This window comes from Scardinius erythrophthalmus (assembly GCF_964197995.2).
Source record: "Scardinius erythrophthalmus genome assembly, chromosome: 23".
NCBI classification, from domain to species: Eukaryota; Metazoa; Chordata; class Actinopteri; order Cypriniformes; family Leuciscidae; genus Scardinius; species Scardinius erythrophthalmus.
The window spans coordinates 30346534-30373332 of NC_138243.1; the positions used below are offsets into that span (position 1 = coordinate 30346534).

Consider the following 26799-nt stretch of genomic DNA (forward strand, 5'->3'; position numbering starts at 1 on the left):
ACAAACAAGTATTAAATACTTCAATGAGCTCATTATATCTGCATTAAATTATTACATTGTTTAAATTAAGTTTTCGCTAACTGTGGATTTGTATACACTGTTAGAAAAATCTGTAGAAATTACAGTATTACTGGCAGCTACTAACTGTAGATTTAAAATGATGTTATTTACTGGCAACAATTTGTTCAAAATTAAATGAACATTAAACATTAACAAGTCTTTATCTTTACAGAATAAAACTAAAATAACATCATCATGCAAAGCATTCTGGGAACCAAAATCTGAAGGAAAAAAACAGAAAAAGGTTGATGAAGATTTCTGGTTCCCAGAATGCTTTGCATTAGATTGTTATTTTATAATTTTATTCTTTAAAGACAAAGACTTGTTAATGTTTAATGTTCATTTAACTTTGAACAAACTGTTGCCAGTAAATAACATAAATTTAAATCTACAGTAAGTTACTGGCAAACAGCTGCAAAACTACAGCAATTTTTTTACAGTGTATATACATTTCTGAAATACATAACTTAGACAGTTTCCTCTGATCACTATGGAAGCTTGTTTCCGCCACAAAATAAAACATTTTAAAAGATAATTGCGACTTTTTATCTCACAATTGCGAGTTTACATCTCTATATAGTCAGAAATGCGAGATATAAAGTCAGAATTGCGTGAAATAAAGTCAGAATTGCGAGATATAAAGTCAGAATTGCAAGATATAAAGTCAGAATTGCAAGATATAAAGTCAGAATTGCGTGTTATAAAGTCAGAATTGCGTGTTATAGTCAGAATTGCGTGATATAAAGTCAGAATTGCGTGTTATAAAGTCAGAATTGCGTGATATAAAGTCAGAATTGCGTGTTATAAAGTCAGAATTGCGTGATATAAAGTCAGAATTGCGTGATATATAGTTAGAATTGCGTGTTATAAAGTCAGAATTGCGTGTTATAAAGTCAGAATTGCGTGATATAAAGTCAGAATTGCGTGATATAAAGTCAGAATTGTGTTATAAAGTCAGAATTGTGTTATAAAGTCAGAATTGCGTGTTATTAAGTCAGAATTGCGTGATATAAAGTCAGAATATTGCGTGTTATAAAGTCAGAATTGCGTGTTATCAAGTCAGAATTCTGACTTTTTTTCTCGCAATTGCGACTTTATATCTCGCAATTCTGACTTTATAACACGCAATTCTGACTTTATAACACAATTCTGACTTTATATCACGCAATTCTGACTTTATATCACACAATTGCGACATTAATTCTCAGAATTGCGACTTTACTTCTCACAATTCTGACTTCATATCTCGCAATTGTGAGAAAAAAAGTCAGAATTGTGAGATAAAAAGTCGCAATTAGTATTATTTATTTATTATTCAGTGGCGGAAACAAGCTTCCTCTGATAACAGATCACGCTAAATTGTAATGTGGACTCATGCATTTTCTGTAAAGCTGCTTTGAAACGATGTGTGTTGTGAAAAGCGCTATACAAATAAATGTGAATTGAATTGAATATCGCAATTATACAAAAATACACAGCAAAAAAAAACTGGTTACACTTTATTTTAAGGTGTCATTGTTACAGTGTAATTATATATTTAAATACTGAGTAATATTAATGAACTACATGTACTTAGTATAGGGTTAGGGTAGGATTAGGGTTTGGTTGAGGGTTAATTTCATGTAATTATGGTATAATTTACTGTTATTGCTATGGTACGTACATATGTTACATGCAACAAGGACACTGTAAAATAAAGTGTTACCAAAAACTACACACAATTTCTATATGTAATCAGAACTACATTGTAGGTCAACTATGTAATAGAAATACTATGTAATTGAAAATGTTACAACTATGTAATAGAAATACTTAATTTCTATATACATAAAATTTCAGTAACACTTTTCAATAGAGGGTATGCGCTTGACGACACACACACACACTGAGTGGCAGAAACACTGAGCGGCCACATTTGTTTTCAGCGTGAATGCCGTTAAAAACACACATCTAAAACGGGAAAGAGCTTTGAGATTGACTGAACAACTAGATTTGACCAGAAATCTAAGGTATATTCTTACAGACTGATGAAAGATACAGAACAGAGAAGCAAATTAATCACTGTGATTCACAGAAACGACTGGATCCAGGATTTGCAGTGATTATTGTGTCAATATGCTGAATTATATCACACCCTATATATTATATTGTTATATATATTGTATTGACAACTCATCAATTAAATATTTACCATTGTATATTCTGGATAATTGGATGTTTTTAAATAAACACTGACAAAAAACTACACAAGATTTAGTGCTGGACGATATGATGATATATATAACATTGATATGAGTGATCACATGGATTTAGACCTACTTATATTTATATAAAGCGTTCACAGGCAAATATGCTTTATGTATTTCCCCGGCGTTGAAATCAGGCTCATATAAATGTCAGGAAACACGATTCCTGCTGCATGTCAATATCCATGATCACTGGATCTGTGGTAAGTTGTAATGAACACTATATCGAGTCCAAACTTTAGTTTAAACTGGTAATCGTTTGTTTTACTGGCATTTTCACAGTTTCCTCTATTAACTCCAGTCACTCCGCAGCTCTTCTGCCACTCAGAGCGACGTCAGTGCATAACCTCTACAAGGTCTCGCTTGTTAACATTAGGTAGAACATTAACTAACCTAAACCAACAATAAAAACATCGCAATATACAAATTCTTGAACATATTTAAAAATATCAAAGCTGATACCAAGCAAAGATGCGAGGATTGGGCCGTCGACTGGATCTCTCAGAAGCGCTTCTCTTTCATAAAACTTGCTGAAATACAAATAAAAGTAATGACATTCAGGATCAGAATAACATGCTAATGCACTCTGCATACTAAGCTAGTTTGTAAATGTTCTGTATGCATGGAATACTCATTGATGTAAGTGTAACAAAGTAACTAGAAGGCTAATTTTTAAACACTTTTTTTTCGGTCTTATTATTTGATCAGACTGCCTATGATGCTTTAAAATGTGAACACAAAATTGGATTGCATATACAAAATTGCCATTTTCATTTGAGGTGATAATTGAATGGCACTTGCTGAATTAAACATGCAACAAACCCGTTGATGCATTTTTAAAACAGAAATAATATCTGTCATTAACTCATTCTTCACCTGCTGTTCTCCACCATGTAATGTACGATCTTGTCCAGCATCTTCTCTGTGAGCGCAGTGCGAATCCAGAGGTGTTTGATGGCCAGCGGGGACAGGTTGGGCGGCCTGGGATGTTTTCGGACGATCTCTTGACTCACCTGGCTCTGGTTTTGTCTTGTGTTGTGAAAAGTAAAATAATACTGAATGAAAATCAACTATATTTACCCTTTTTACTTTCTTAACTCTCAAATGCACGATTCAACAGTGCACAGTTATCATTTGATTTCAAACCAGCAGAAATATTACTAATTTTTTTAATACATATAATTAATTACAATTCATAAAATGAAAATAATAATAAAAATATGAATATGTTATAAATAAATACATTTATAAATATAAATAATATAACTTATTAAAATGTATATAATTATTATTGTTGTTAGAAATAATATTATTAGCAAGATTATTATTATTATTAATAATTAAACAAATATAATTAAGTACAATTAATTAAATGAAAATAATACATTTATATTTATAGTTATAAAATATAATTGATAAAAATTATAATCTAATATAAACGATAAAAAATAATTATTTAATCTAAATTACAATTATTATTGTCATTAAAAATAATAATTATTCATATTATTATTATTTATTAAACATACTTTTTTATTATTATTATTGTTTCATTTATATAGCACCTTTTTAAAGAAAAGGAACAAAAAACAACATAATTCCAGAAATCTGAGAATTTGACCAAAGCTTAAATAATAATAATAATAATATAATTTTTCAAATAAAATAATTAAATTGATAAAATAGAATAAAATGTATAAAATTAATTATATAGTATTATCTTAATAATAATATTTTTTGTTATATTTTTTCATTTAAAAACCACATTACTTCGAGAAACTCACTTGTTCTCTATGATTTGCTCCAGTTCCTGGACCTTCCTGCACAGTTCCTCAGCCGGTGGAAACATCTTCCCCACCTTCATGAAAAGAGCCGCCAGCTTGTTACTGCGCAGGAATCCGGCGGCCCGTCGCTTCAGCCCATGGAGAACACACGCTTCCACCACACCTGCACAAACCACAAACCACAGATACATCTCCATTCAATCTGTTTAGTCACAGTGGGCCCTATTTTAAAGATCTAAGCACATGGTCTAAAATCAACTAAGAGTCCGAATCCACCTTTGCTAGTTTAACGATGGGAAAAATGGTCGGCGCTCCCAGTGCATGGTCTAAAAGGGTTGTCCCTATTCTCTTAATGAGTAATGGGTGTGTTTCGGGCGTAATGTGCAATTAAGTCTCATCTCCCATTCCCTTTAAAAGCCAGTTGCGCTCGTACCTTGGCGGATTCGCTATTTACATGGCGGAATTTGCAAGCAGAAAAACTGAACGCTTCTCTAGCGAGGAAACAGATCTGAGGAAACGGACAAAGTGTACGCTCCTTGTGGACCCGCCTATTACGCACTCTTTAAATAAATAAAAAATACAGCACCATTGACTTTAGACCAGGTTTGAGTTGGTCAATGGCTCAGTCTATTTCAGTTCCTCAAAATAGCAACGCTCCAACAATGTGCCTGAACACACACCTCGTTCTCAGACCAGCACACCCATGGGCACAAATGCATTTGCTATTTAAACATCGTGGCGCAGGACGTGAAAATGAAAATTGCGTCGGGCTGAAACTAGCAAAACACACTTGCATCGCGCTACGTTGCGCCGGGTGTATGATAGAGCCCTTAGTGTTTATCTGCTCGATTACAGAACGCAGTAATCTGACAGCATCATGAACAGATTGTTAGGTGGAGGTGGTTTGACAGCTCACTGAAGCAAACGGATATGATGTGAGCCATCAGTGATAACCTGAGTAATTAGTGTCCTTTCACCAGCCCACTCACCATACTGACATACCAGATACAACACACTGACGTTCAAGGTGAAATAAAGTTGAGACTAAAATATGCATTTAAAAGGAAAATGCTTTTGTCACATGCATTGGGACCTATTATGCCTTTTTATAAAGTCTTGATGTTGTACTCAGGCTCTACTAGAACTGGTTTTCCTGCGTGAATGTTGATTATATTCCCCATATTCTCCATTGTTGCAGCTCCTCTCTTCCCAGTCTGTCGGTAACGCTCTGGGGTTTGTTTCCAGTACAACAGCGTAACTCGCTACCTAACTATCACAGTCCGACGCATGATTGAAGAAATCAACAAGATAGTCACGACTGTTTCCCGAAACCATATTGTCGCAAATTGGTCGTTCAACAACTTTGGTTAATGACGTCACGCAGGTGGTGGAGTAATAACTACTTTTAAAGAATCTGTTTGAGATCGAATTAACACTAGATGTTTTGCTATAAATTATGAACATGTCATCTGAGGACTTTTTCTAATTGTTCTCAGTTATTTTGCTTTATTTCCAGATTCAATCATAGGCTCCTACTTACGTACTAGAGCACGTTCGCACATGTGCACTCTTCAAAAACGACACTTTAAATCTTTTGACAAACTAAAAAACGTAAATTACATTTTTGTATATTCTAAATAATGATATAGAACTTGCTAATCCCCAGTGTTAAATTAACACTGCTCAGTGTTTATATGAGTCCACACTCGGCCCCTGTCCTGTCGGCCCCTGGAGATTTTGGCTTGTGATGTCGGAACCGGAACCGGTAATAACCTTTTTTTCCAGGCTTTGGATTGGCCAACAGGGCTTTACGGTTAGGGTTATATCGCCACCTGTTGGTTTAGAATAGTCTTGATAGCGCTTCATTGCACGCTTTTGCGTTTTCATGTGGACGCAAAAGATTTTTTAAACGAAGAAGGAAAAATTATTATAACAATACCCGTGTACGTGTGGACTAGGCCTCAGAGTGTTATAAGTAACACTGAAGCAGTGTTGAAGTTAATGAGATAATTAATTGAGTGATGATTGACCATTATTGAAGACACCTGATGTTAACAAGCAGAATCACTGAAGGAGAAAATTACAAATTGTAAGTCGTCATTATGGTGATCAGTGTTTGCTTTAGTTGGGCTCTTGGCCCTTAAATTATTAACATTAGATTTAGTTTGGGTGCTGTAACTGCCAGATGAACAAAGAGAAAAGATGATCAGGGGGTGTTGGTTTGTGTTTTGACATAATCATTTTTTGACCTGAATCACTGAACTCATTTAAAGCCTAATCTCTGAGTTAGGATTACTTTATTGATTATAGCAGCACTGTCCTTATACAGCGTAATCTTTTTAGCATTTTCAATGTAATCCAAAGGATAAAAAATAAATAAAAAAAACTTTAATTTAGACACACAGACATCAAGAATCTGCCTTATCTGTCTTCAATAATGCTCAATCATCACTCAATTAATCACTTAATTATCTCATTAACTTCAACACTGCTGCAGTGTTACGTTTAACACTCTGAGTGTGGACTCTTATAAACACTGAGCAGTGTTAATTTAACACTGGGGATTTTGCTGTGTATTGCACACATTTTTTTTTTTATAAGTCCACAGTAAGTCCACGAAACTCTGCTTCTAACCACAGGTCGAGAGCTGTCGTTCCAACCACACAACTTTGTGATGCTGTTTGCGAATGTTCGTTGGAACTCTGTTTTCGGGAAACACCGATTCATTGAACTATGCTGATAAAAACAGAACTTACGACCATATTGGCAAACAATGCTTTTGGGAAACACATCCATTTAGTTCCTGTCTCTATGAAGCCCCTCCTTCTGAAAAGCACACTGTGCTCTGATTGGTCGGCTGGATCAGTGTGTTGTGATTGGTCGAGAGCTTCGAGTGTGTTTGGGAAATGTCCCGCCCCTTTCCATAACCACCAGTTTAACACACTACTAACAAACTCAACCAGGCCCCGCCCCTTTTATTCTGCATATGAATTATTATAATGAGGAATATTGTGACAATATTGTGTTCGTTCCCGGAAGAAACTCAAGACTACAGTGGAGGCGTTTCAGGAGTTCAGAAACACTGATATAGAGAATAACTGGAGCTTCTACATGATCAAACACAAACATAACACACTAAAGAGAGATGAACATGTAAAAAAACACAATAAATCCTCTTTAAAACGGCTTAAATTGATGCAGTTTACATTAAGTAAGAGCTCGGCATAGATTGCTGCTTGTAGGCACATGCACAATCTCACACATGTTGCCATTTTGATATTTTTCATTGATATTTTGGTAACACTTTACAATAAGGTTCATTAGGTTACTAACAATGAGCAAAACATTTGTGACTATATTAGTTATCTTTGTTAATGTTAGTTAATAAAATACAGCAGTTCATTGCTTGTTCGTGTTAGTTCACAGTGCATTAACTAATGTTAACAAATACAACCTTTGATTTTAATAATGTATTAGTAAATGTTGAAATAATATTAATAAATGCTGTAGAAGTATTGTTCATTCTAAGTTCATGTTAACTAATGAACCTTATTGTAAAGTGTTGCCGATATTTGTAATGTTTGAGGGGTTTTGAAGTGAAGATCATCTTACCGCAGAAAGAAAATATGTGACTGCTGTCTTCATGTACGAACTTGCGTGTCACGGCCTCCTCCATGATCTGCTTGACCTGAAAGTCCAAACCAACATCTGAGAATCTCACAGGCATCATTGTGATGATGTTCAACCGCTGAGAATCATGGGTAACGGGGGTGAGGAGACTTCTCGAGGTTCGTAACGAGTCGTGAAGGACGGGGAATAAAACATGCTCTCTTACTCATAGGTTGTTTCTGACTTGCGCTCCATCATAATGACTGGGTGGCGTGTGCAGATGGACATATGTGATGATGCGTTCAGAGAAACAGAAGCGAGTGTGTGACTCGGATCAGAGTGGCTTTCACTTCCTGACGCATTATTGAAATTATATTCATATGGTGCATTCAAAACGGCACCTTCACCGGGTGAACAATCATGACAGGCTCATTCAATTTAAAGTTCAGAGGAATGATTTTTGAGCCCTATAATATGGCACAAGGATGATCACTCCTGAATTAAAGTCACCAATAATTTCATTAGGGCCACCTTATATGTTAATATGGCATCGGCCGATATATGTTAATTTTTGATGTTATCGTTATCGGCCCAAAAAGAAAATTTGCCCGATATCTTACAGCCGATAAATAATGTATTATTTCCTTCAGCTGAGACTCTTCAGATGCGCACTGTTCAACATGATGGTTATGAATGGATTAGAATATGATTGGAATCACTTAAAAAGGAAAATACAGTTCAGTGCAACATGTGCAGCGCAAGTCTGTCATATCGGCTACATAAAATTATAATGAGAACATCATAATTGTGTGTTTGGAACATCAGGCTCTCAAAAATTCTATAAAAATTTGGATTTATCGGCCAATATATCGGTTATCGGCTTTCAAATATAAAGAGTTATCGGTATCGGGCAAAATTTTCATATCGGTGCATCCCTAAATTTCATTACATATATGCATTTGGCAGACACTTTTAGCCAAAACAGTTTACATCGCATTTAAGGTATGATTTTGAATTGTTAATGCATTAACTGGGAGTCGAACCGATAACCGATAACTCTACTGTTTGAGCTGTAGAAATGATCACACTTGTAATCACAAAATAATATTTCTGCTCCTTTATAAGCTCTTACTATCTGTAAATGATTATTTGGTTTATTCACCAAAAGTGTCAATTGGGTTGCGCAGAACTTGATGGTTGGAGTAAAAAAATTCAATTATTTCCTAAAAGTACAATGGCGCTACCATTCTAGTTTTCTAAAATCATGTGTTTTTTGCGCATGTACCATGGTATATTTATCAAAGCTTCACAGTATTAACTAGGGATGCACCGATACGAAAACTTTGGCCGGTACCGATAATTCTTTATATTTGAAAGCCGATATATTGGCCGATAAATCTAAATCCAAATTTTATTTTTGATATATTATTTTTGAGAGCCTGATTACAAAAACAAAAGTCTCACCATTCCAAACACACAATTATGATGTTCTCATTATAATTGTTATGTGGCCGATATGACAGACTTGCGCTCTACATGTTGCACTGAACTGGATTTTCCTTTTTGAAGTGATTTCAATCATATCATCATTAACATCTGATTGACATTATCATATCATTGTACCATAACAGTACATTTTTGTTTCAGAGCTGGATGGAAACAGAACTTGAAATCAATTAGGCTAACGTATTTGAAGCTTATTGATTATAATTATAGTATGTGCTGCTATCAATGTACCATTAAAGGACAATAACATTACATTAAGGAGGACAAACCACACTAATTGACTTTCTATTGAACACAGCAGAGTTACGCTCTTAAAGGGACAGTGCACCCAAAAATGAAAATTATGTCATCATTTACTTACTCTCAAGTTGATATTTTGACACACAAAAGATGATATTTTGAAAAATTTGGGTAACCAAATTGTTAAAGGACCTCAATGACTTAGTATTTTTTTTCATACTATGGAAATCAATGGGGTCCATCTATTGTTTGGTTCCCCATATTCTTAAATTTATGTTCAGCTGAAGAAAGATGATGACAGAATAAAAAAATTTGGGTGAGCTACCCCTTTAGTAAGCGCTGTAAATGTGAATATAATTGACTAAAATGAATGAGTTGTTGCTTAGTAATGTTATAAATAATGCACAAACAAGCACGTGACGTGACATTTGTAACACACACGTTTTTTGGACATGTGCCATTTAAATACTGTGCCATTATCTGATACAATCACAATACTTCTTATAAAAGGAAATCAATTAATATGACGCGTCTTCTTCATATTGGACTCGGCAAATGGCTGATGACATGTGATTCATTCTGGTACTAAGAGGACAATCCAGAATGACCTTGTTTAGATGCTCTTTTAAAAAGAAATAGACCGTACACAATAGTGCTATCTGAATGAGCAGATGATGAACGCTGCGTTATCGTGATCAGTGTCAGTGCACGTTTACCACCTATATTCCCTGTCAGATTGAGTGATCGACAGCCTGTATTGATCATCTAGAGCAGGGGTTTTAAAGTGGGGTCCGGGGGCCACAAGAGTGCTATATTTAAAACTAAATATATAAAAATAAGATTTAACTAAATAAATAAACAATCAATTGAAATAAATGAATAGTTATATTTAAATAAATAACATGTATGATTCAAATAAATAAATTAAAACTTGATTTAGTATAAAAATGTACAAATAAATAAGATAATACTAACTAACTAAATAAATTGTTTAAAATAAATAAATAAAATTATATTTGAATAAAAAACATTTGATTAAAATAAGTAAAATTATTCAAATAAATAAATAAATTAAACTTTATTTAGTATAAAAATGTAAAAATAAATAAGATTATAAATAAATACAATTCTATTTAAATAAAAAACATATAAATTAAACATTTGCTTAAAATAAATAAATATGATTATGATGAACTTGATTTAGATCAATAAACTTGATGTAGGTAAATAAAGGAAAAGCAGTGTAAAAATGTACAAAATAAATAAATAAGATTATACTATAAAATAAATAAATGTAATTAACATTTAATTAAAATAAAAAAAAAAGATTATCTGTATTTAGATTACATGAAAAAGATTAAACCAAATAACTAAACAAATGAATAAATTACTGAAATTAGGTTTAATTAATACATTAAAATTTGATTAAAAAAAGAATAGAATACATTAGCCTAACTTGCATGTAACAGTACAGTCCTACAGAGAGTAGAAAACGTACTGATGTAACGTAATAGAAACTACATATTGTACGCATTTTTAATATTAATGTTTCACAGTATTAATTGGTTCTTTACAGCTGCCTTTTAAATGTCAGGATGCATGAGGATGATTATATTTGGGCATCCAGGGCACATTTGATAAACAATGATCCAGAAAATCTCCCACCTCCTTCTTGACGTTGCGCAGCAGCCTCTGACGCGTCTCTGATTCTGCGAACAAACACACAGATTCTCATGCAAACAGGCTCTCTGACGGCTGCATTTCCACAGATGAGGATGAGGATGAATGTCTTCTTACCTCCCATGTCTGATGTGCTGTGTGCTGCTGAGATGCTGTGCTGTGAGTGACTGTGGATGTGCGCAGGATGACAGTGTGTGTCCTCGTGAGTCAGAGCTGCGCGCGCAGGGTGTGGCGAGCCGCAATAATAACCGACACCGCGACCGATACTTCTATATATATATATCATAAGACTGATATCATCACCTGTCGGTCTCGATCCGATCTCGGCAGGGATGCTGCGGTTTAGAGAGACTCTAATAATCTCTAGTACATTAGGATGATGTTTATGATGGGTGTCGGAACAACCTGCTGTGATTGGTCACATGAGAGCCAATCCGCGAGCAGAGAGCCGGCGTGGCCACGCCCACTTTAATGTATCATCAGGAGAAACGCGCTAATCACACATGTGGGAGAACATGCATAACACGATATCACACGATATACCTGCATGTTCTCATTGATTGAAGGGGAGGTACAACGTGATCAGGCTAATTTAAGCGCGTAAATGTTTTATTTATTACGTCATGATTATAGGATTAATTAAATATTCAACAATATTATTGATCTGTCTGCATTGACACCATTATAATGAGAGCTGAACTGAGCTGGACGATGACATCACGGTTTTCTCCAGAGAGGCTGTATATATAAATGAACTAAATTAATAACTTTTTTACAACAAAAATGAATCATCACTGAACTGACTCAAGCTGGACTGTGACGCTATTTTCTTCTAGAAATAAACTTTGTTGCATTATTTTCCTGTTATCTCTGTAAAGCTGCTTTGAAACAGTATGTATTGTAAAAAGCGCTGTATAAATAAAGGTGACTTGACTTGACGCAAAGTTTTATTTTTACATTATATAGCCTAGTATTATTGCATTGTATTATAATTATTCATTAATTACAGTTTTATTTATATAATGACTCAATGTTTTATTTTAAAATTAATATAATAATATTGTATTACATAATATGTATTATATTATAATTTATTAAGTAACTATGGTTTTATTAATCTCAAATTTTTTATATGCTACATTATATTATCATATATTAATTATCAATTAATTATGGTTTCATTTTGTATGGTATCTCAAGCTTTTATATATTAGATTAGATTATCATTTATTTATTAATTATGGTTTCATCTTGTATGGTATCTCAAGCTTTTATATACTGTATTAGATTAGATTAGATTAGATTAGATTAGATTAGATTAGATTAGATTAGATTAGATTATCATTTATTTATTAATTATGGTTTCATTTTGTATGGTATCTTAAGTTTTTTATTATATTATATTATCATTTATTAATTAATTATGGTTTCATTGTGTATGGTATCTCAAGGTTTTATTTTTTATATTATATTATATCATCTTTTATTAATTAACTATGGTTTTATTTTATATGCTATATTTTTATTTATTGTATTATACAATACATATTTTATAATATTTTATATATTATATTATTACAATAAATTATGTGTCACTGTAAAATTGTGACACTTTATTATCATTTTAATGTAATCACCTTCTTTTGTTGAAACTTATTTATCTTCAAAGATATTTAATAACACACTTTATATGTGTAAATGAACATGCTTTCTGCCCTTTTTTAAGATAAATATGAACCACAACTTAAATAATTAACATCTTGTAAGTGTAAAATTATACGTCCAGATCATCTCCAGAGGCAGGAGAAACTGGTGACTTTTATTTTGAAATACAGCAGTGTTGTGTGTGTGTGTGAGTGTGTGTGTGGTTTCTGCGCGCTTCACACTCACTGCTGCAGCCGCACGCGCTTGGCGGGAGTCATTGAAGTTCACAAACTCACTTTCTTCTGTCACTTTCAGCTGATATTTTATGAATATAGTTTTCAGTAAGAGGTAAGATCATTGTGTTTTTGTATGTTTAATCAGAGCTCTAGTAAAGCTGTTCAGGGGATGTCGTCAGCCTTTCGGGCGCTGTGTATTTTGAATTAGCTGTACGGCTAAAGCTACTCATGTTCAGTTTAAAATAATCAAACGTGTTTACTTTCAGATCTGGTGAATAAAACCACATTGTTTGTGTATTATGTTTGGATATGGCTGGTATTACAGTCACGGGTGATTTAGCGGGCCATATAAAGAAATTATATGATGATGACACGATTTACTTTGGTTATTATTTACGTTAACGTTACTTTCCACACTATATAACATAAGCAGCTTCACAGATTAACATATTCTTCATTTTGGGTTAAATCTGTTTGGAATGAATACAGACATCTACCTCCTTGTTTTTGTATATAAAGTTATGTGTAACTAACTAACTAAACAAATTGATTGAATAAATAAATACAATTCTATTTAAATAATAACACATTTTGATAAAAAAATATTTAAATAAGTAAATTAAATCTTGATTTAGATAAATAAAAATAAGAAAAGCGGTGTAAAAATAAATAAGATAAATAAAATAAGAACAATACAATTTAATTTAAATAAATTAATTAAACATTTGATTAAAATAAATAAAAACGATTAACTTGATTTAGAGAAATTAAAAATAAAAGCAGTGTAAAAATAAATTAAATAATATGCTAAATAAATAAATTGATTAAAATAAAAAAAAATATCTACTTAAAAAAAAGGTTTTACTAAATATGTATGTATTTGTATAAATATATGGTGATATGTATGTACATGCATGTATAATAACACTGATGCGAATGTTCTTCTGTGTGCAGGTGGTGTGTGTAGTCTCTCCAGTGGTCATGCCGTCCAGTCTGGGCTCCAGCGGTCCCGCTGCAGTTCTTCAGGAGGCTCTGGAAAACTCGGGCCGCTTGATTGACAGGCATCTGCAGGAGGATCGCTGTTTCCCAGACCTGTCCGAGCTCCTCAATGTCCCGTCACACAGTAAGAGTCACTGTTCCTCCTGTTAAACTGCCTCTAGTTAATGCACTGCATGTTGAGACATGTTGGGAATTAAGTTAACAAGTATAGAGAGTGTATGTATGTATATATATATATATATATATATATATAAAGTGCAAAATAAAGCTAATGTCATTGTGAATGATGCAGGGCATCCTTTATCTTATGCTTTTGTTTTGAATTACTGCCATCTGACCGACGGGACTGTGTTCCCAGATGCATGAAAAACAGGTCCAAACAATCTTTTATCCCACAAGCAATTAGATTTTTTTAATTCTTCTAATAGTGTTGAATGATGGTCAGCTGGTCTGGTTATCTTAAATTAGATTTATTTGTTTTAAAGGTGCAGTGTGTAATTTTTAGCAGCATCTAGTGGTGAGGTTGCGAATTGCACCCAATAGAAGTTACGGTGGCCGACAGGAAGTGATGTCGTAGTCTGAGACGGCCAGTTAAACAATGAGGTTTCTTAAAGATACATTAAGAAATTAGGTTTACGTAATTATTCAGTGAAACAATATGTTATTGCGAATATTATTGTAACTTGTTCATCATTGTGTCAGTGTTTTATTCGCTGACTTTAGCTGTAGCTTCTTTACACGAAGAACAACATAGTGACGAAACGCGTTTGTCTGTTCAGGGCCACCGTAGAAACATGTCGATGTAAGGCGACCCACGGTGTGTGTAGAGAGAAATGCTCATTCTAAGCTAATAAACACATAACGGTTCATTAAGTAAGGTCTTTATACACCACTGAAAACATAGATGTGTCTATGATATTGCATTTCTGTCAACAGATGCTGCTAAATATTACACACTGCACCTTTAATTTGTTGTTTGTATATGCCAACTGTGATTCTTTAAATGTCTGTGTGAGCTCGCTGCAAACTACTATCCCTACGGGGACATATAAACTCTACTACTACTCATGCTTGTTCTGTTGTTTGGCAGATATGCCTTCTCTCTCGGGGGTGTCGGACATGGATTACCCTCTGCAGGGACCGGGCCTGATCAGCGTGCCGAGTCTTCCCGAGCTCAGCACCATCCGCAGGGTTCCTTTGCCCCCGGAGCTCGTGGAGCAGTTCGGTCGTATCCTACCATCCAAACGCTTATTTATGATGATAGTCTCTGCAAAGAATGTGTCTTGTACAATTACTCAGAGTATTTATCATAAATGATTTGTCCACAAATATCATTATTGTTTTGAAGTGGCCCAATTGTGTTGTCTTAAAGGGATAGTTCACCCAAAAATTAAAATTTACCCCGTGATTTACACTCACCCTCAAGTCATCCAGGTGTATATGACATTCTTCTTTCAGACGAATACAATTAGTTATATTGAAAAATGGCTCTTCCAAGCTTTATAATGGCAGTGTATGGGTGTCTGTCTTTGTGTTGAAAAGTATAGATGCACTTTTATCCTGGATAGATGCACTTTTATCATGTATAGATGCACTTTTATGATGGATAGATGCACTTTTATGATGGATAGATGCACTTTTATCATGTATAGATGCACTTTTATCATGGATAGATGCACTTTTATCATGGATAGATGCACTTTTATCATGGATAGATGCACTTTTATCATGGATAGATGCGCTAATGGACTTCCAAATACAAACGGCCATTCACTGCCATTATAAAGCTTGGATGAGCCAAGACATTTTTTAATATAACTGACTGTATTCGTCTAAAAGAAGAATGCCATACACCTAGGATGACTTCAGGGTGAGTAAATCATGGGCTAATTTAAATTTTTGGTTGAACTATCACTTTAAAGGCTCCTAATGTGGTTTTGGAGTCTCCTACAACAGGTTTACATGCATTGAAAGTCAAAAATCACTTTAATTTTCTCATAATATACATTGAACACAACGACATTGTTCAGTGTTTCTCAAACGACTCCTCGGATGAATCAATCTCTCTAAATCCCTCCTTTCCGCGAGATGCTCTGCTCTGATTGGCCAGACTGCTCAGTCTGTTGTAATTGGTCTACCGCTTACACCGGCCATCGGAAGCCAAACGCCCATTACCATATTTGAACTTCAGCTCCGGAGGCTTCCTAAAGCTCAGCGCTTGTACACAGAGGAAAGACCGTAACTATGACATTGATTTTACCAGTAAAAGTTTGCAGGCGGACAACATAGACAGGCTTTATATGCAAATGTCTTTTCTAATGATTCGAAACAAAAAACACTTGTAAAGGCGGTTCAGAGTTGATTCTTTCTTTTGGGAGACAATAACTTTATCATGCACTTCTGACTTTACATCTTTGCAGAACATTTATATTCACAAAAAGCTATATTACACACTGTTGGAAGTGAATATTTGAAAAAAACATAATGGGGCACTTTAAAATCATGTTCCTGGTAATCATGAATCAGAATAAGTTCCTCTTGCATCTCTTCTCTGATGATGTGGGCGGGGCAACCTGTCACTCACATGAGATCCACCAATAGCAAACACAACCATCCAATCAATTCCCCACATACACAATCAAGCCCCGCCCACATTTGTTCTTGTTCCAGAAGCGCTTCACTCAAATATACGTCACATCAGGGAAGAAAACACTAGCGCAACTTTTGTTTCATGACGACTTTTAAGTTGTTTGCGATGCCTTAATTGACACTGAACAGATATGCAGTGCAACTGCATGATGGGAGTTTTCCCTGAAATCTCCAGGGCGTGGCTCACTATTGATAATGACATTTTTATGTGGAATTATGAGGATGGGTGAGTATCGACAGGTCAGATATCAGTTAGATATTTCAGATGCATGATGTTCATTGGGATTTGTCTTGTTCAGGAGTGATGTGGCGTATTTTGACGGCCTCAGTGAAACTATACTGTCGGTTGGACTGGTCAAACCAAAGCCAGGTTAGTTGGTTTGTCTGTTGCGCACTATTTAGTGCTCACCTTCAGAAGTAGTTCAGAATATTGTGGATTGATTATTAGAACGTTTTTCCAGAAAACATTCCTGTAATGCATCAAAAGATTCCCTTCTGGAGATTCTGGAAAATTTTTTTTATTTACCACTGTTTTATGTTTATATTATAAATATTGTTGTTATAGGTATTTTTCAGCCTCACATCCACTTCCTGTTAGTGTTGGCCACACCGGTGGATGTTGTGATCCTGGGCTTGAGCTTCCCAAAAGTCCAGACGGGTGAGTGTCGTGTTTGGATTTGTTCAACATTTGCATGTTTTCACTAGGATTATGACCAAAATCTTAATTTAACGATATAGATCACAATATATATTGAACAACGAAAGTAAATTACAAACAATAGGACAAAAAACATTTTTCAGTTTTATTTAACATGTACGAAGAAATACTTCAGAAATGTAATGATCAAATGTAAAAAATAAAACGCTGCATAGTCTTCACTGTATGAATTAAATATAAATTGTTTCTTATTAAAAGCTGTAATTGAGTTAAAAGCACAAGTGATTTTCTCTTTGCCTTTTGTTGTTTGATTAATATTAATGACTCCATTTTAATGGTTAAATAAAATTTTAGTAATCAAAAAGCATTGTTTTTTTAATCAAATTCTGTTTTCTCTGTTTTAAATTTTCTGGATTCCATTTGAATGTTTTTATAAAATTTTAATGATCAAAAACATGTCTAATCAATTTAATTAATAAAAACAACAATTTATTCATTTACATTTTTTAATTTCATTCTGTGTTTTTTATCAATTTTTCTGGCAATCAAATGTAGGCATAAAACATGAATTTAATTCTTAATTTTTTAATCATATGAAATTAAACAAACTTTTTTTTTTTTTATTAATAGTTAATCATTTCTTCTTATTATTATAAATTATTATTATTATTACTTATTATATTATATATTATAGTGTTAGTGTTATTATTATATTGAGACGTAGCTAAATTCTACTGTACAACAGTAATATATTTGTCAAAATTTCAAGTTTTGATGGATTGCTGTGAAAACCTTTTAAGTTTCTGTGTGTTTCTCAAATTAAACAGTAAAATGCTCATAAAGTGACTCTGGAAATGAAGTTCACATGTTCATGTCCTCATATAGTGAGGCGGCAGAGGCTGAAAACACTGCATGCTTCAGTGTGTGTGTGTGTGTGTGTGTGTGTGTGTGCATGTATGTGGTAAATGAAACCGTGCATCTGCGGCATTCATTCACACAGAGAAATGCAGAACATGCAGGATTCATATTTAAAAAGTCTTTTTGTTTTTTAATAGTCACAGACACTTCCTGATTTAAGTGGAATGACCTGCTTTAGGGGTGTGCGATATGACGATTTTTGATTAAAATGTCTCCACGATCTGCTTTTGAAGAAATATCGTAGAATCGTGCATTGTATCTGTTCTGGCGCCTCTGTCCCGAACATACTGAACAACGCGACGTATATTCACATAAAACGTTAACGCAGCGGAACAGGAGACTGCAGTTCACAAAAGTTCATAATTTGCATGTGCTTTAATGCCTTGTCGGTTAAACATTTAATTCGCGTGCTGATGCGCTGTTCTAACGTATGCGTTTCTCAGCGCGTACATGTGAAGCTCATGCACTAAAAGCCTGTCTACCAGCGCCTGGATACTGGACTAAGTTAAGTTATCTTTCGAGTCTTATTGTGCTAATACTGTTATTTACACACAAGGTTTACATAAAGTCGGTTATGTCTAAAGTGAAAGCAAACTTGAGAAAATTGAGAGAAAAACTGCTTGTCAAATGCGTGTATAATAGACGCGTCGCGCGCAACTCTTAAAGAGACAGTATAGTAAACACGCTGCCGCTTGTCCTTAAAGGGATAGTTCACCCAAAAATAAAAATCTATCATAATTTACGCACTCTAATGTTGTTCCAAACCTGTATTAATTTCCTTCTAATATTTCTAATATTTTTCTAATATTAATATTTTGAAGAATGTGGCTATCCAAACTGTAGCTGGTCCCCATTGACTTCCATAGGAGAAAAATATGGTAGTCACCGGGGTACATCAACTGTTTGGTTACCCACATTCTTCCAAATAACTTTTATTTTCAACAGAAGAAAGAAACTTATTCGAGTTTAAAACAACCTGAGAGAGTAAATTATGATAATTTGAATTTTTAGGAGAACTATCCCTTTAATGTTAATAAAACAACAAAATGTAAAGAGAAAATCACTCACTGCTCTTGACGGATAACTTTAATAGTAGCTTTAATAAGTATCAATGTATAATTTATACAGTGAAGTCTGTTTTGTTTTATTTTCATATTTGTTCATTTAATTACTTCAATGCTACTGTTAAATACACCTACTGTAGCTGAAAACATAAAGCACTGTTTTGCCTATTTAATTTGTATATTAAGTTGTGTATATGTAATGTGTATCTTTAATCTTAATATATAATAACAAAGAAAATAATGACAAATATTTTTATCTTTGCCCCTGTCTGCCATTTTTTTATTTTTTTACCTAAGGCTTTGTTTTTAAAATATGGACATTAGTTTGGCTGTAATGCTCAGTCACAAAATAGTAAAACCAACATAAAAAGAATCGTGATAAAATCGTTAATCGTGATTTTCCTGAAAAAAATCGTGATATGATATTTTTGCCATATCGCCCACCCCTAACCTGCTTTTTACTTATTCATCAATTTTACAAATTCTGTGAAATTCCGCGTAATGCCGTAAATTCTGTTTTTATGACTGGATTCCGCGATATCACTTTATCTAATGTGTCAATAACTTTAGTACTGTGCTAGGCGGATATACAGTCGAAACATTTATTCAGACACCTTCAACATTTCTCACATTATCACAGTTTATTCGCTATAGTTTAGAAAATGGTAATAAAATATGAGCAGAACTCAGTTGATATTTGACTGGTTTTGTCCGTCCTTCTGTTAGACTGTCTCACACATGAGTTATGTTGAATATCTGTCAGCTGTTAAATTTAACTACACAATTAGATAATACCAGTTTAGCTCAACCAATCACCAAGCAATGCTTCATTGTGTTCAGTCTGTGTGTAAAAAGAGCATTAGCAATTAAAGAAAACACACTTCAGAAAAACATGATCAGGTCAAAGTGTTTTGCTCCCAAATGTTTTATAAATTTTACTGGTAGTCACTGTATGAATAATATTTGGGTATAACATGTCACAGTTTACTTTATTGTGCTCTCCTCGCTTACAGAAATGAACACATTAAAAAAAAATATTCTGGTGTCTGGATAATCTTTGGTTTGACTGTATTTACATACTGCGTTATAAAGCTTTCAGATTTACTCTCGGCCCCATCTGTGTTTATATTCCAGCAGGTCTGAACGACAGCATGTCAGGAGCGATGCAGCTTTTGCCGGATCCTCTGTATTCCATCCCCACGGATAACACGTACCTGCTGGCCATCACCTCCACGGACGTGGGCCGCATCTTCATGGCGGGTAAAGACGGCTGCCTGTACGAGATCGCGTATCAGGCCGAGGCGGGCTGGTTCAGTCAGCGCTGCAGGAAGATCAACCACTCCAAGAGCAGCCTGTCCTTCCTCATTCCCTCGCTACTGCAGTTCTCCTTCTCTGAGGACGGTGAGAACGCCATTCAGAAGATCAAAACTGGAGGGTTTGTAGGGCTGTCAAATAAAAATTCGCCGAATTTACAGAAAAACTGTAGCCTGACAAGCCAGACCCACATCAAGATGTTGGGTCTGGGAACACACCATTGGCAGGGCTCAATCCGAGGGGCGGGATGAGCGTCTGGTGTTTTTGATGAACTATATGTAGATGTAGTGAGTAGAAGTGAGTGTTTCTGAATGCCAGTTTGCTATTTAGTGTTCATGTAGTTCATTACGCTTCATTACGAGTGTTTTCTCAGGTTACTGATGCACTTACACAGTTTATGCACTATTGTAACCTAATTTTCCTTGCCTGCACATTAAGGAAATTATATTTTATTTAAGTGAAAAGGTGAATGTCATTTCATTTTAATAAAAGATGCGATGCTTGATTTGGTTAATATTTGCTAATTGCGCTCGCTTGCGTCCTCTTGTGGGCATAGGAGACAATACAGTACCTTTTTCCTCTAACATTAAAGGAGAACTCCGGTCAATTTTAACATTGAGCTCATTTTTTTGTAAATGTGGAGTGCTGTCAGTACAGAGAACAACGACAAAAATCGGTGTTGCCTACACCGTGTTATCCTCTTTTTAAAATGTGCACCCTGTTGACTTCAATGGGGCAAGTACTAAACCTGCTTTTAGCCTCTTAACATCCTTGGTGTGTCATTACAAGTGCACAGCTAATGTGAGTGATTCCTTCAGAGTGAACACGAGTGGATCTGACTGCAGTAGATGTGAAAGATATGAATAAAAATGATGTTTATTCAGCCAGCGCTCATACCTGTATTTACATCCTGTTTCCGGTCGAAGTCCACAGTAGTTGATTGTCGAGTTCACACGCATTGGTTTAGTTACCTATGATCACGCACGTATGACACATCAAGGATGTTAAGAGGGTAAAAGCAGGTTTAGTACTTGCCCCATTGAAGTCAACAGGGTGCAAATTTTAAAAAGAGGATAACACGGTGTAGGCAACACCGATTTTTGTCGTTGTTCTCTGTACTGACAGCACTCCACATTTACAAAAAAATGAGCTCAATGTTAAAATTGACCGGAGTTCTCCTTTAAGTATTGCCTTTAGAATTCAAAAATAATTCGAATTTTGCTAATATTTAAGAAGGAAATTCGAATTGAGCTTTTCAGCCATTTTGACAGCCCTAATGGTTTGTGCTTTGATCTCATGTTTCTCATTTGAATCTTGTTGTTTGTTGCAGATCCTGTCGTCCAAATTGCTGTTGACAATTCCCGTAACATTTTGTACACGCGCTCGGAGAAGGGCGTTCTGCAGGTGTGTGCTTCGATAATGATTCGTGTTGTGTGGTGTTCATGGTTATGAGTGTCGTTCTGATGTGTTCTGGTGTCTGTCAGGTGTATGATCTCGGTGTTGATGGGCAGGGAATGAGTCGAGTCGCTGCCATGTCTCAGAGCTCTATCGTCTCAGCGGCTGGAAACATCGCCAGGTAGAGATTCACCTGTGTTTTCTGTATGGATGCTCTTAGAGAAACATTTTGGCTGATGAATAGATAACCGAAAACCAATATGAGTTTACAATTTGAATGATTACATTTTGAATAATTTTACTTACTTTGTTTAACGCGGGTCTCTCGTTCACAATCTCGTCAGCTATATTGGCTATATACCTGAGATCGGTCGCATTCACGTTTACACAATCAAAGATACTTTGGTATAGCCCCCATGATTGCATACACTTGAAATTAAAGTAGCGTTTACTTCAGTAGACGTATGGCCACTATTATAGATATAAGTCGACCAACTTTACTTTACTCTTATAATAGCTTTGGAATGGCCATGCCGTGTTTTCCCACGTACACTTATCTAAAGTAACATTAAATTAAAACCGAGGTAAGACACACACAGATTTAGGTTGGTCAAACAGCATTTGCTGCGCTAAACGGAAATTCACTTCTTGTTTCTGCAAAACACGTACACTTGAATTAGTGCCTAAATATTAGTCGTCACTAATCTGATGCAAAACTTACGGTAACGTACGAATCCGTTTAATCTACTTGGGAAAACAATTTCAGAGTCAATCGGAATAAAATCAAATGTAACTTTTTTTATGTCAGGTAAATGAATCATGCCAATTTCATAATCAGTTCAAAGATGATAAATATAAAACATCAAATGCTCTGGAATAAAGAGAGAAGATGCGAGCCTGACATTAGAAAATACATGATGTGAAGTGTTTTGCATACACTCAGCATCACGGACTAATTTAGGTTGCAAATCGCCCCGAGCCTCTTGCTGCAATTCATTATATACCCAGACCAAGACAGAAACTTCTTTCACATTCACATTTGCTAACAATGGGAATTTGCATTCAGAGTTTTCACCTTTTTGTGAGCAGGAGGCCATTTGCCTGGAAGACACGCCCTCCTCTGTGTGCAAGTTATCTCTAAACTTTGAGAATGAGACCTTTGTACCGGTCGCACTGAGACATTACAAACGATACCAAACATGTATAATTACTTATTGTACACATTTAACATTGCATAGGTTTTTAGTGAGTTTTAGGTGAGGAGGAGAATACTGTATATGTACATGTGTTTGTGTGTGTGTGTGTGTGTGTGTGTATATATATATATATATATATATATATATATATATATATATTAATTAATATTACATTTTATTAATATGATATATATATGTATGTATATTAGTGGTGGGCCGTTATCGGCGTTAACGCGAGACTCTTATCGCGCGATAAAAAAAATATCGCCGTTAATCTATTCCCCAAGTTGGGTTGGGAGATGGCTCTACTACACAAGCTATGATGACGCAATCTACCCGCGGCCGCGAGGTAAACCCGGCTGCAACGCATATTCGTCGTCATCTTAAGTAAACACGGCTGTAAGTGAAAGCTGCAACATCCATTATTTGGACTTGGTTCGGATTTAAGCCGTCCGACAAACAGCAGCAAACTATCCGAGTGTGTGGGGTAACGGTTCGGTAAGTTAACACACGACTAATCCGTTCTACCACCTCAAATTCAAAACGAAACTGAAACTGATATCACTGAATACCAGCGCGCGCGTATTATTCTCGTTCCAATATATCTTAGTGGTGTAACGTTAACACATAATCTGTCTACGCCCGATTTTAAGAATCGTTGTTGTGTTGTTTCTTTTTAACTGAAAAGACATCAGTTAGACAATATTATAACTTTAAATTTGGGGTTTCATAAGCTCAAAGCCATAATAAACATTAGACCTACTTAAGATATCTGCAGCTAGTGTAGGCTACTTAAATTTTATTTATCTGCAAAATTATGTTGTATACTTACAGTTTTGCACAATATATGTTCTCAAAACTACATATACCCTTTAAAAAAAATAAATGTAGCAGTTGTTTAGCAGGGTCTGTGTAACCTGTTCTGAAATGGTTTTATTATAATATACTGTATATCGTTATCGCAAGAGGCTGCAATGTATATCACAATATAGATTTTAGGCCATATCGCCCATCCCTAATTGATAGCCTATAGTAGTTGATAATAACATAGGCCTATGTTGCCTACGGACGGTAACAGTACAGAAGTAACCTTTTACAGTCTATGAGTAGAACAGCTTTCTCAAGCAGTTTGTGATGCATTGTGGAAACAGGAGATGAGCCCCTGGTCTAATGCGCCACCTGGCTTGAGAAACCCATTCTCAAAGACTTAGGCTACTTTTATAGTCATTATTTGGGTAGCACACATATTCTGAATGCCTTCGGCAGAATTCAAATGAGCCATTTTAATCTAGATTAAAAAAATTAATCTATGCCCACCTCTAATATATATATATATATATATGCATATATAAATAAGGATCAATATATTAAATAAGTTTGTCAAATGTAGAACATTTTTTAATAATAATTATTGATATTATTAATAGTATTATAATATGTGTATTATATAAATTAATCAACCAGTATATTGTGCACTCCTAGTTTTTCCGAATTACATGAAATTATAATAATAATTTTTAATAACGTTGTTTTAATACTAATAATAAATTGATCATTCTCTTTAATACATTTAAAATTCATTTTAAAAATGTAAAGCTTTCAATAATGATTATGATGATAATTGCATAATAACAATAATTATTAATAATAACATTATTTAATTTTAAAAATAAATCTTGGTAACACTTTACAATAAGGTCTCATTAACAATAGTTAATGTATTAACATGAACTAACAATGAGCAATACATTTGTTACATTCATTATTTTCATTAATAATATTTAAATATTTACTAGTAAATGTTGAAATTAACATTAACTAAGATGAATAAATGCTGTAGAAGTATCGTTCATTCTTAGTTTATGTTAACTAATGAAACCTTTATTGTGAAGTGTTATCAATAGCTGTATCATTATGTTTAATCAGAATTAAAATGTATTACAAAATACTAATATTGGTCAGCGAGTAATTGTTAATAACATAATTTTATATTAAAATTAAGTATAATCGTATTATTAATAAATAGGTAATTATTGTTTAATACATTTTAAATGAGTTAAATTGATAATGTGTGTCTACATCTTTTTTGCAGGACGATTGATCGCTCCGTGTTCAAACCCATCGTTCAGATCGCAGTGATCGATCGCTCCGAGTCGTCAGACTGTCAGCTGTTGGCCGTCACTCATGCTGGTATGAACACTTCATTTATTAATATGACTAATGAAGCATCGATCTGTATATATACAGTCAAACCTAAAATTATTCAGACACCAGATTTAATTTTTAATTTTTTTTTACTAGTGTGTGCAGGACACTATAGTTCATTTATGTAAGTGAGGAGCTCAAAATAAAGTAAACTCTGACACATTATACAGTAATATTGTCCATACAGTGACTACCAGTAACATTTATAAATTTGGGAGCAGAAATGATTGGGACTCTTTGAGCTGATCATGTTTTGCTGAAGTGTTTTCTCTTTAATTGCTAATGCTCTTTTTACACACAGACTGAACACAATGAAGCATTGCTTGGTGATTGGTTGAGCTAAACTGGTATTATCTAATTGTGTAGTTAAATTTAACAGCTGACAGATATTCAACATAATTCATGTGTGAGACAGTCTAACAGAAGGACGGACAAAACCAGTCAAATATCAACTGAGTTCTGCTCATATTTATTACCATTTTCTAAACTATAGCGAATAAACTGATAATGTGAGAAATGTTGAAGGTGTCTGAATAAATGTTGGTGTGTGTGTTGTGCAGGTGTGCGTCTTTACTTTAGCAGCATCCCTTTTGCTCCACCAAACGCCAAACACGTCCAGGCCCGACCCAGCATCCTTTCACTGGTTCATGTGCGTCTGCCGCCCGGATTCTCCGCGTCCTCCACTCTCCAGAAACCAGCTAAAGTACACAAGGCCCTGTACAGTAAAGGTGTTTTGCTGATGGCCTCGTCTGAGACAGAAGACAGCGATGTTCTGTGGTGCATCAACCACGATTCGTTTCCCTTTAAAAAGCCCCTCATGGAAGCTCAGGTCAGAGATGAAGCCACTTGCTGCCTATCGGTTTCTTTTTCTTTATTTTAAGTCCCTGCGGGTCCTTAAAGTCTTTAATTAACTTGTAGCAAATTTAAGGCCATAAAAAGTCTTAAGTTAGGGATGCATCGATATGAAAATTTTGTCCGATAACCAATAATTCTTTATATTTGAAAGCCGATAACCGATATATTTTCTGATAAATCTAAATCAAATTTATTTTATAATTTTTGAGAGCCTGATTAAAAAAACAAGTGTCATCATTAACAGCCATGTCCCAAACACACAATTATGATGTTCTCTTTATGATTTTATGTAGCCGATATGACAGACTTGCGCTGCACATGTTGCAATGAACTGTATTTTCATTTTTTGAAGTGATTCTAATCATATTTCAAGCAATTCAAAACCATCATGTGGAACAGTGCGCATCTGAAGAGTTTTAATATATCGGCCAAATTTTCTTATCGGGCCGATAACATTAATAATGAACATATATCGGTCGATACCGATATTGTGGCCGATATATATCGTGCATCCCTATCTTAAACTGGTATGAGAAAATTC

At 34.6% G+C, this 26799-nt stretch overlaps 2 protein-coding genes across 7 annotated transcripts in view; one reads left to right on the plus strand and one right to left on the minus strand.

Annotated features, from left to right (window-relative positions):
• The window catches only part of sgsm1b (small G protein signaling modulator 1b), a gene marked incomplete at its 5' end in the record, with an annotated part of 33047 nt that extends 21798 nt beyond the window's left edge, over positions 1–11249 (minus strand). Inside the window, 6 exons of the mRNA XM_081353957.1 lie at positions 2769–2836; positions 3183–3338; positions 4091–4253; positions 7703–7778; positions 11111–11154; positions 11243–11249. Coding sequence (XP_081210083.1) covers positions 2769–2836; positions 3183–3338; positions 4091–4253; positions 7703–7778; positions 11111–11154; positions 11243–11249 — 514 coding nt within the window. The remainder of the gene's footprint in view (positions 1–2768; positions 2837–3182; positions 3339–4090; positions 4254–7702; positions 7779–11110; positions 11155–11242) is intronic.
• Positions 11250–12975: 1726 nt separating this feature from the next.
• nup155 (nucleoporin 155) overlaps positions 12976–26799 on the plus strand; it is a 47576-nt gene continuing 33752 nt past the window's right edge. For 3 of the 6 annotated variants that reach the window (XM_081353680.1, XM_081353681.1, XM_081353683.1), the window contains exons 1-11: positions 12980–13117; positions 13960–14128; positions 15095–15232; positions 16783–16879; positions 16953–17023; positions 17219–17311; positions 20428–20694; positions 21938–22011; positions 22092–22183; positions 25291–25388; positions 25964–26232. In XM_081353680.1, the coding sequence (XP_081209806.1) occupies positions 13987–14128; positions 15095–15232; positions 16783–16879; positions 16953–17023; positions 17219–17311; positions 20428–20694; positions 21938–22011; positions 22092–22183; positions 25291–25388; positions 25964–26232 (1341 nt within the window). In that variant the 5' untranslated portion in view covers positions 12980–13117; positions 13960–13986. Of the gene's footprint in view, positions 13118–13959; positions 14129–15094; positions 15233–16782; positions 16880–16952; positions 17024–17218; positions 17312–20427; positions 20695–21937; positions 22012–22091; positions 22184–25290; positions 25389–25963; positions 26233–26799 lie in introns of all 6 variants that reach the window. The other 3 variants (XM_081353679.1, XM_081353682.1, XM_081353678.1) reach the window with 2 other exon arrangements.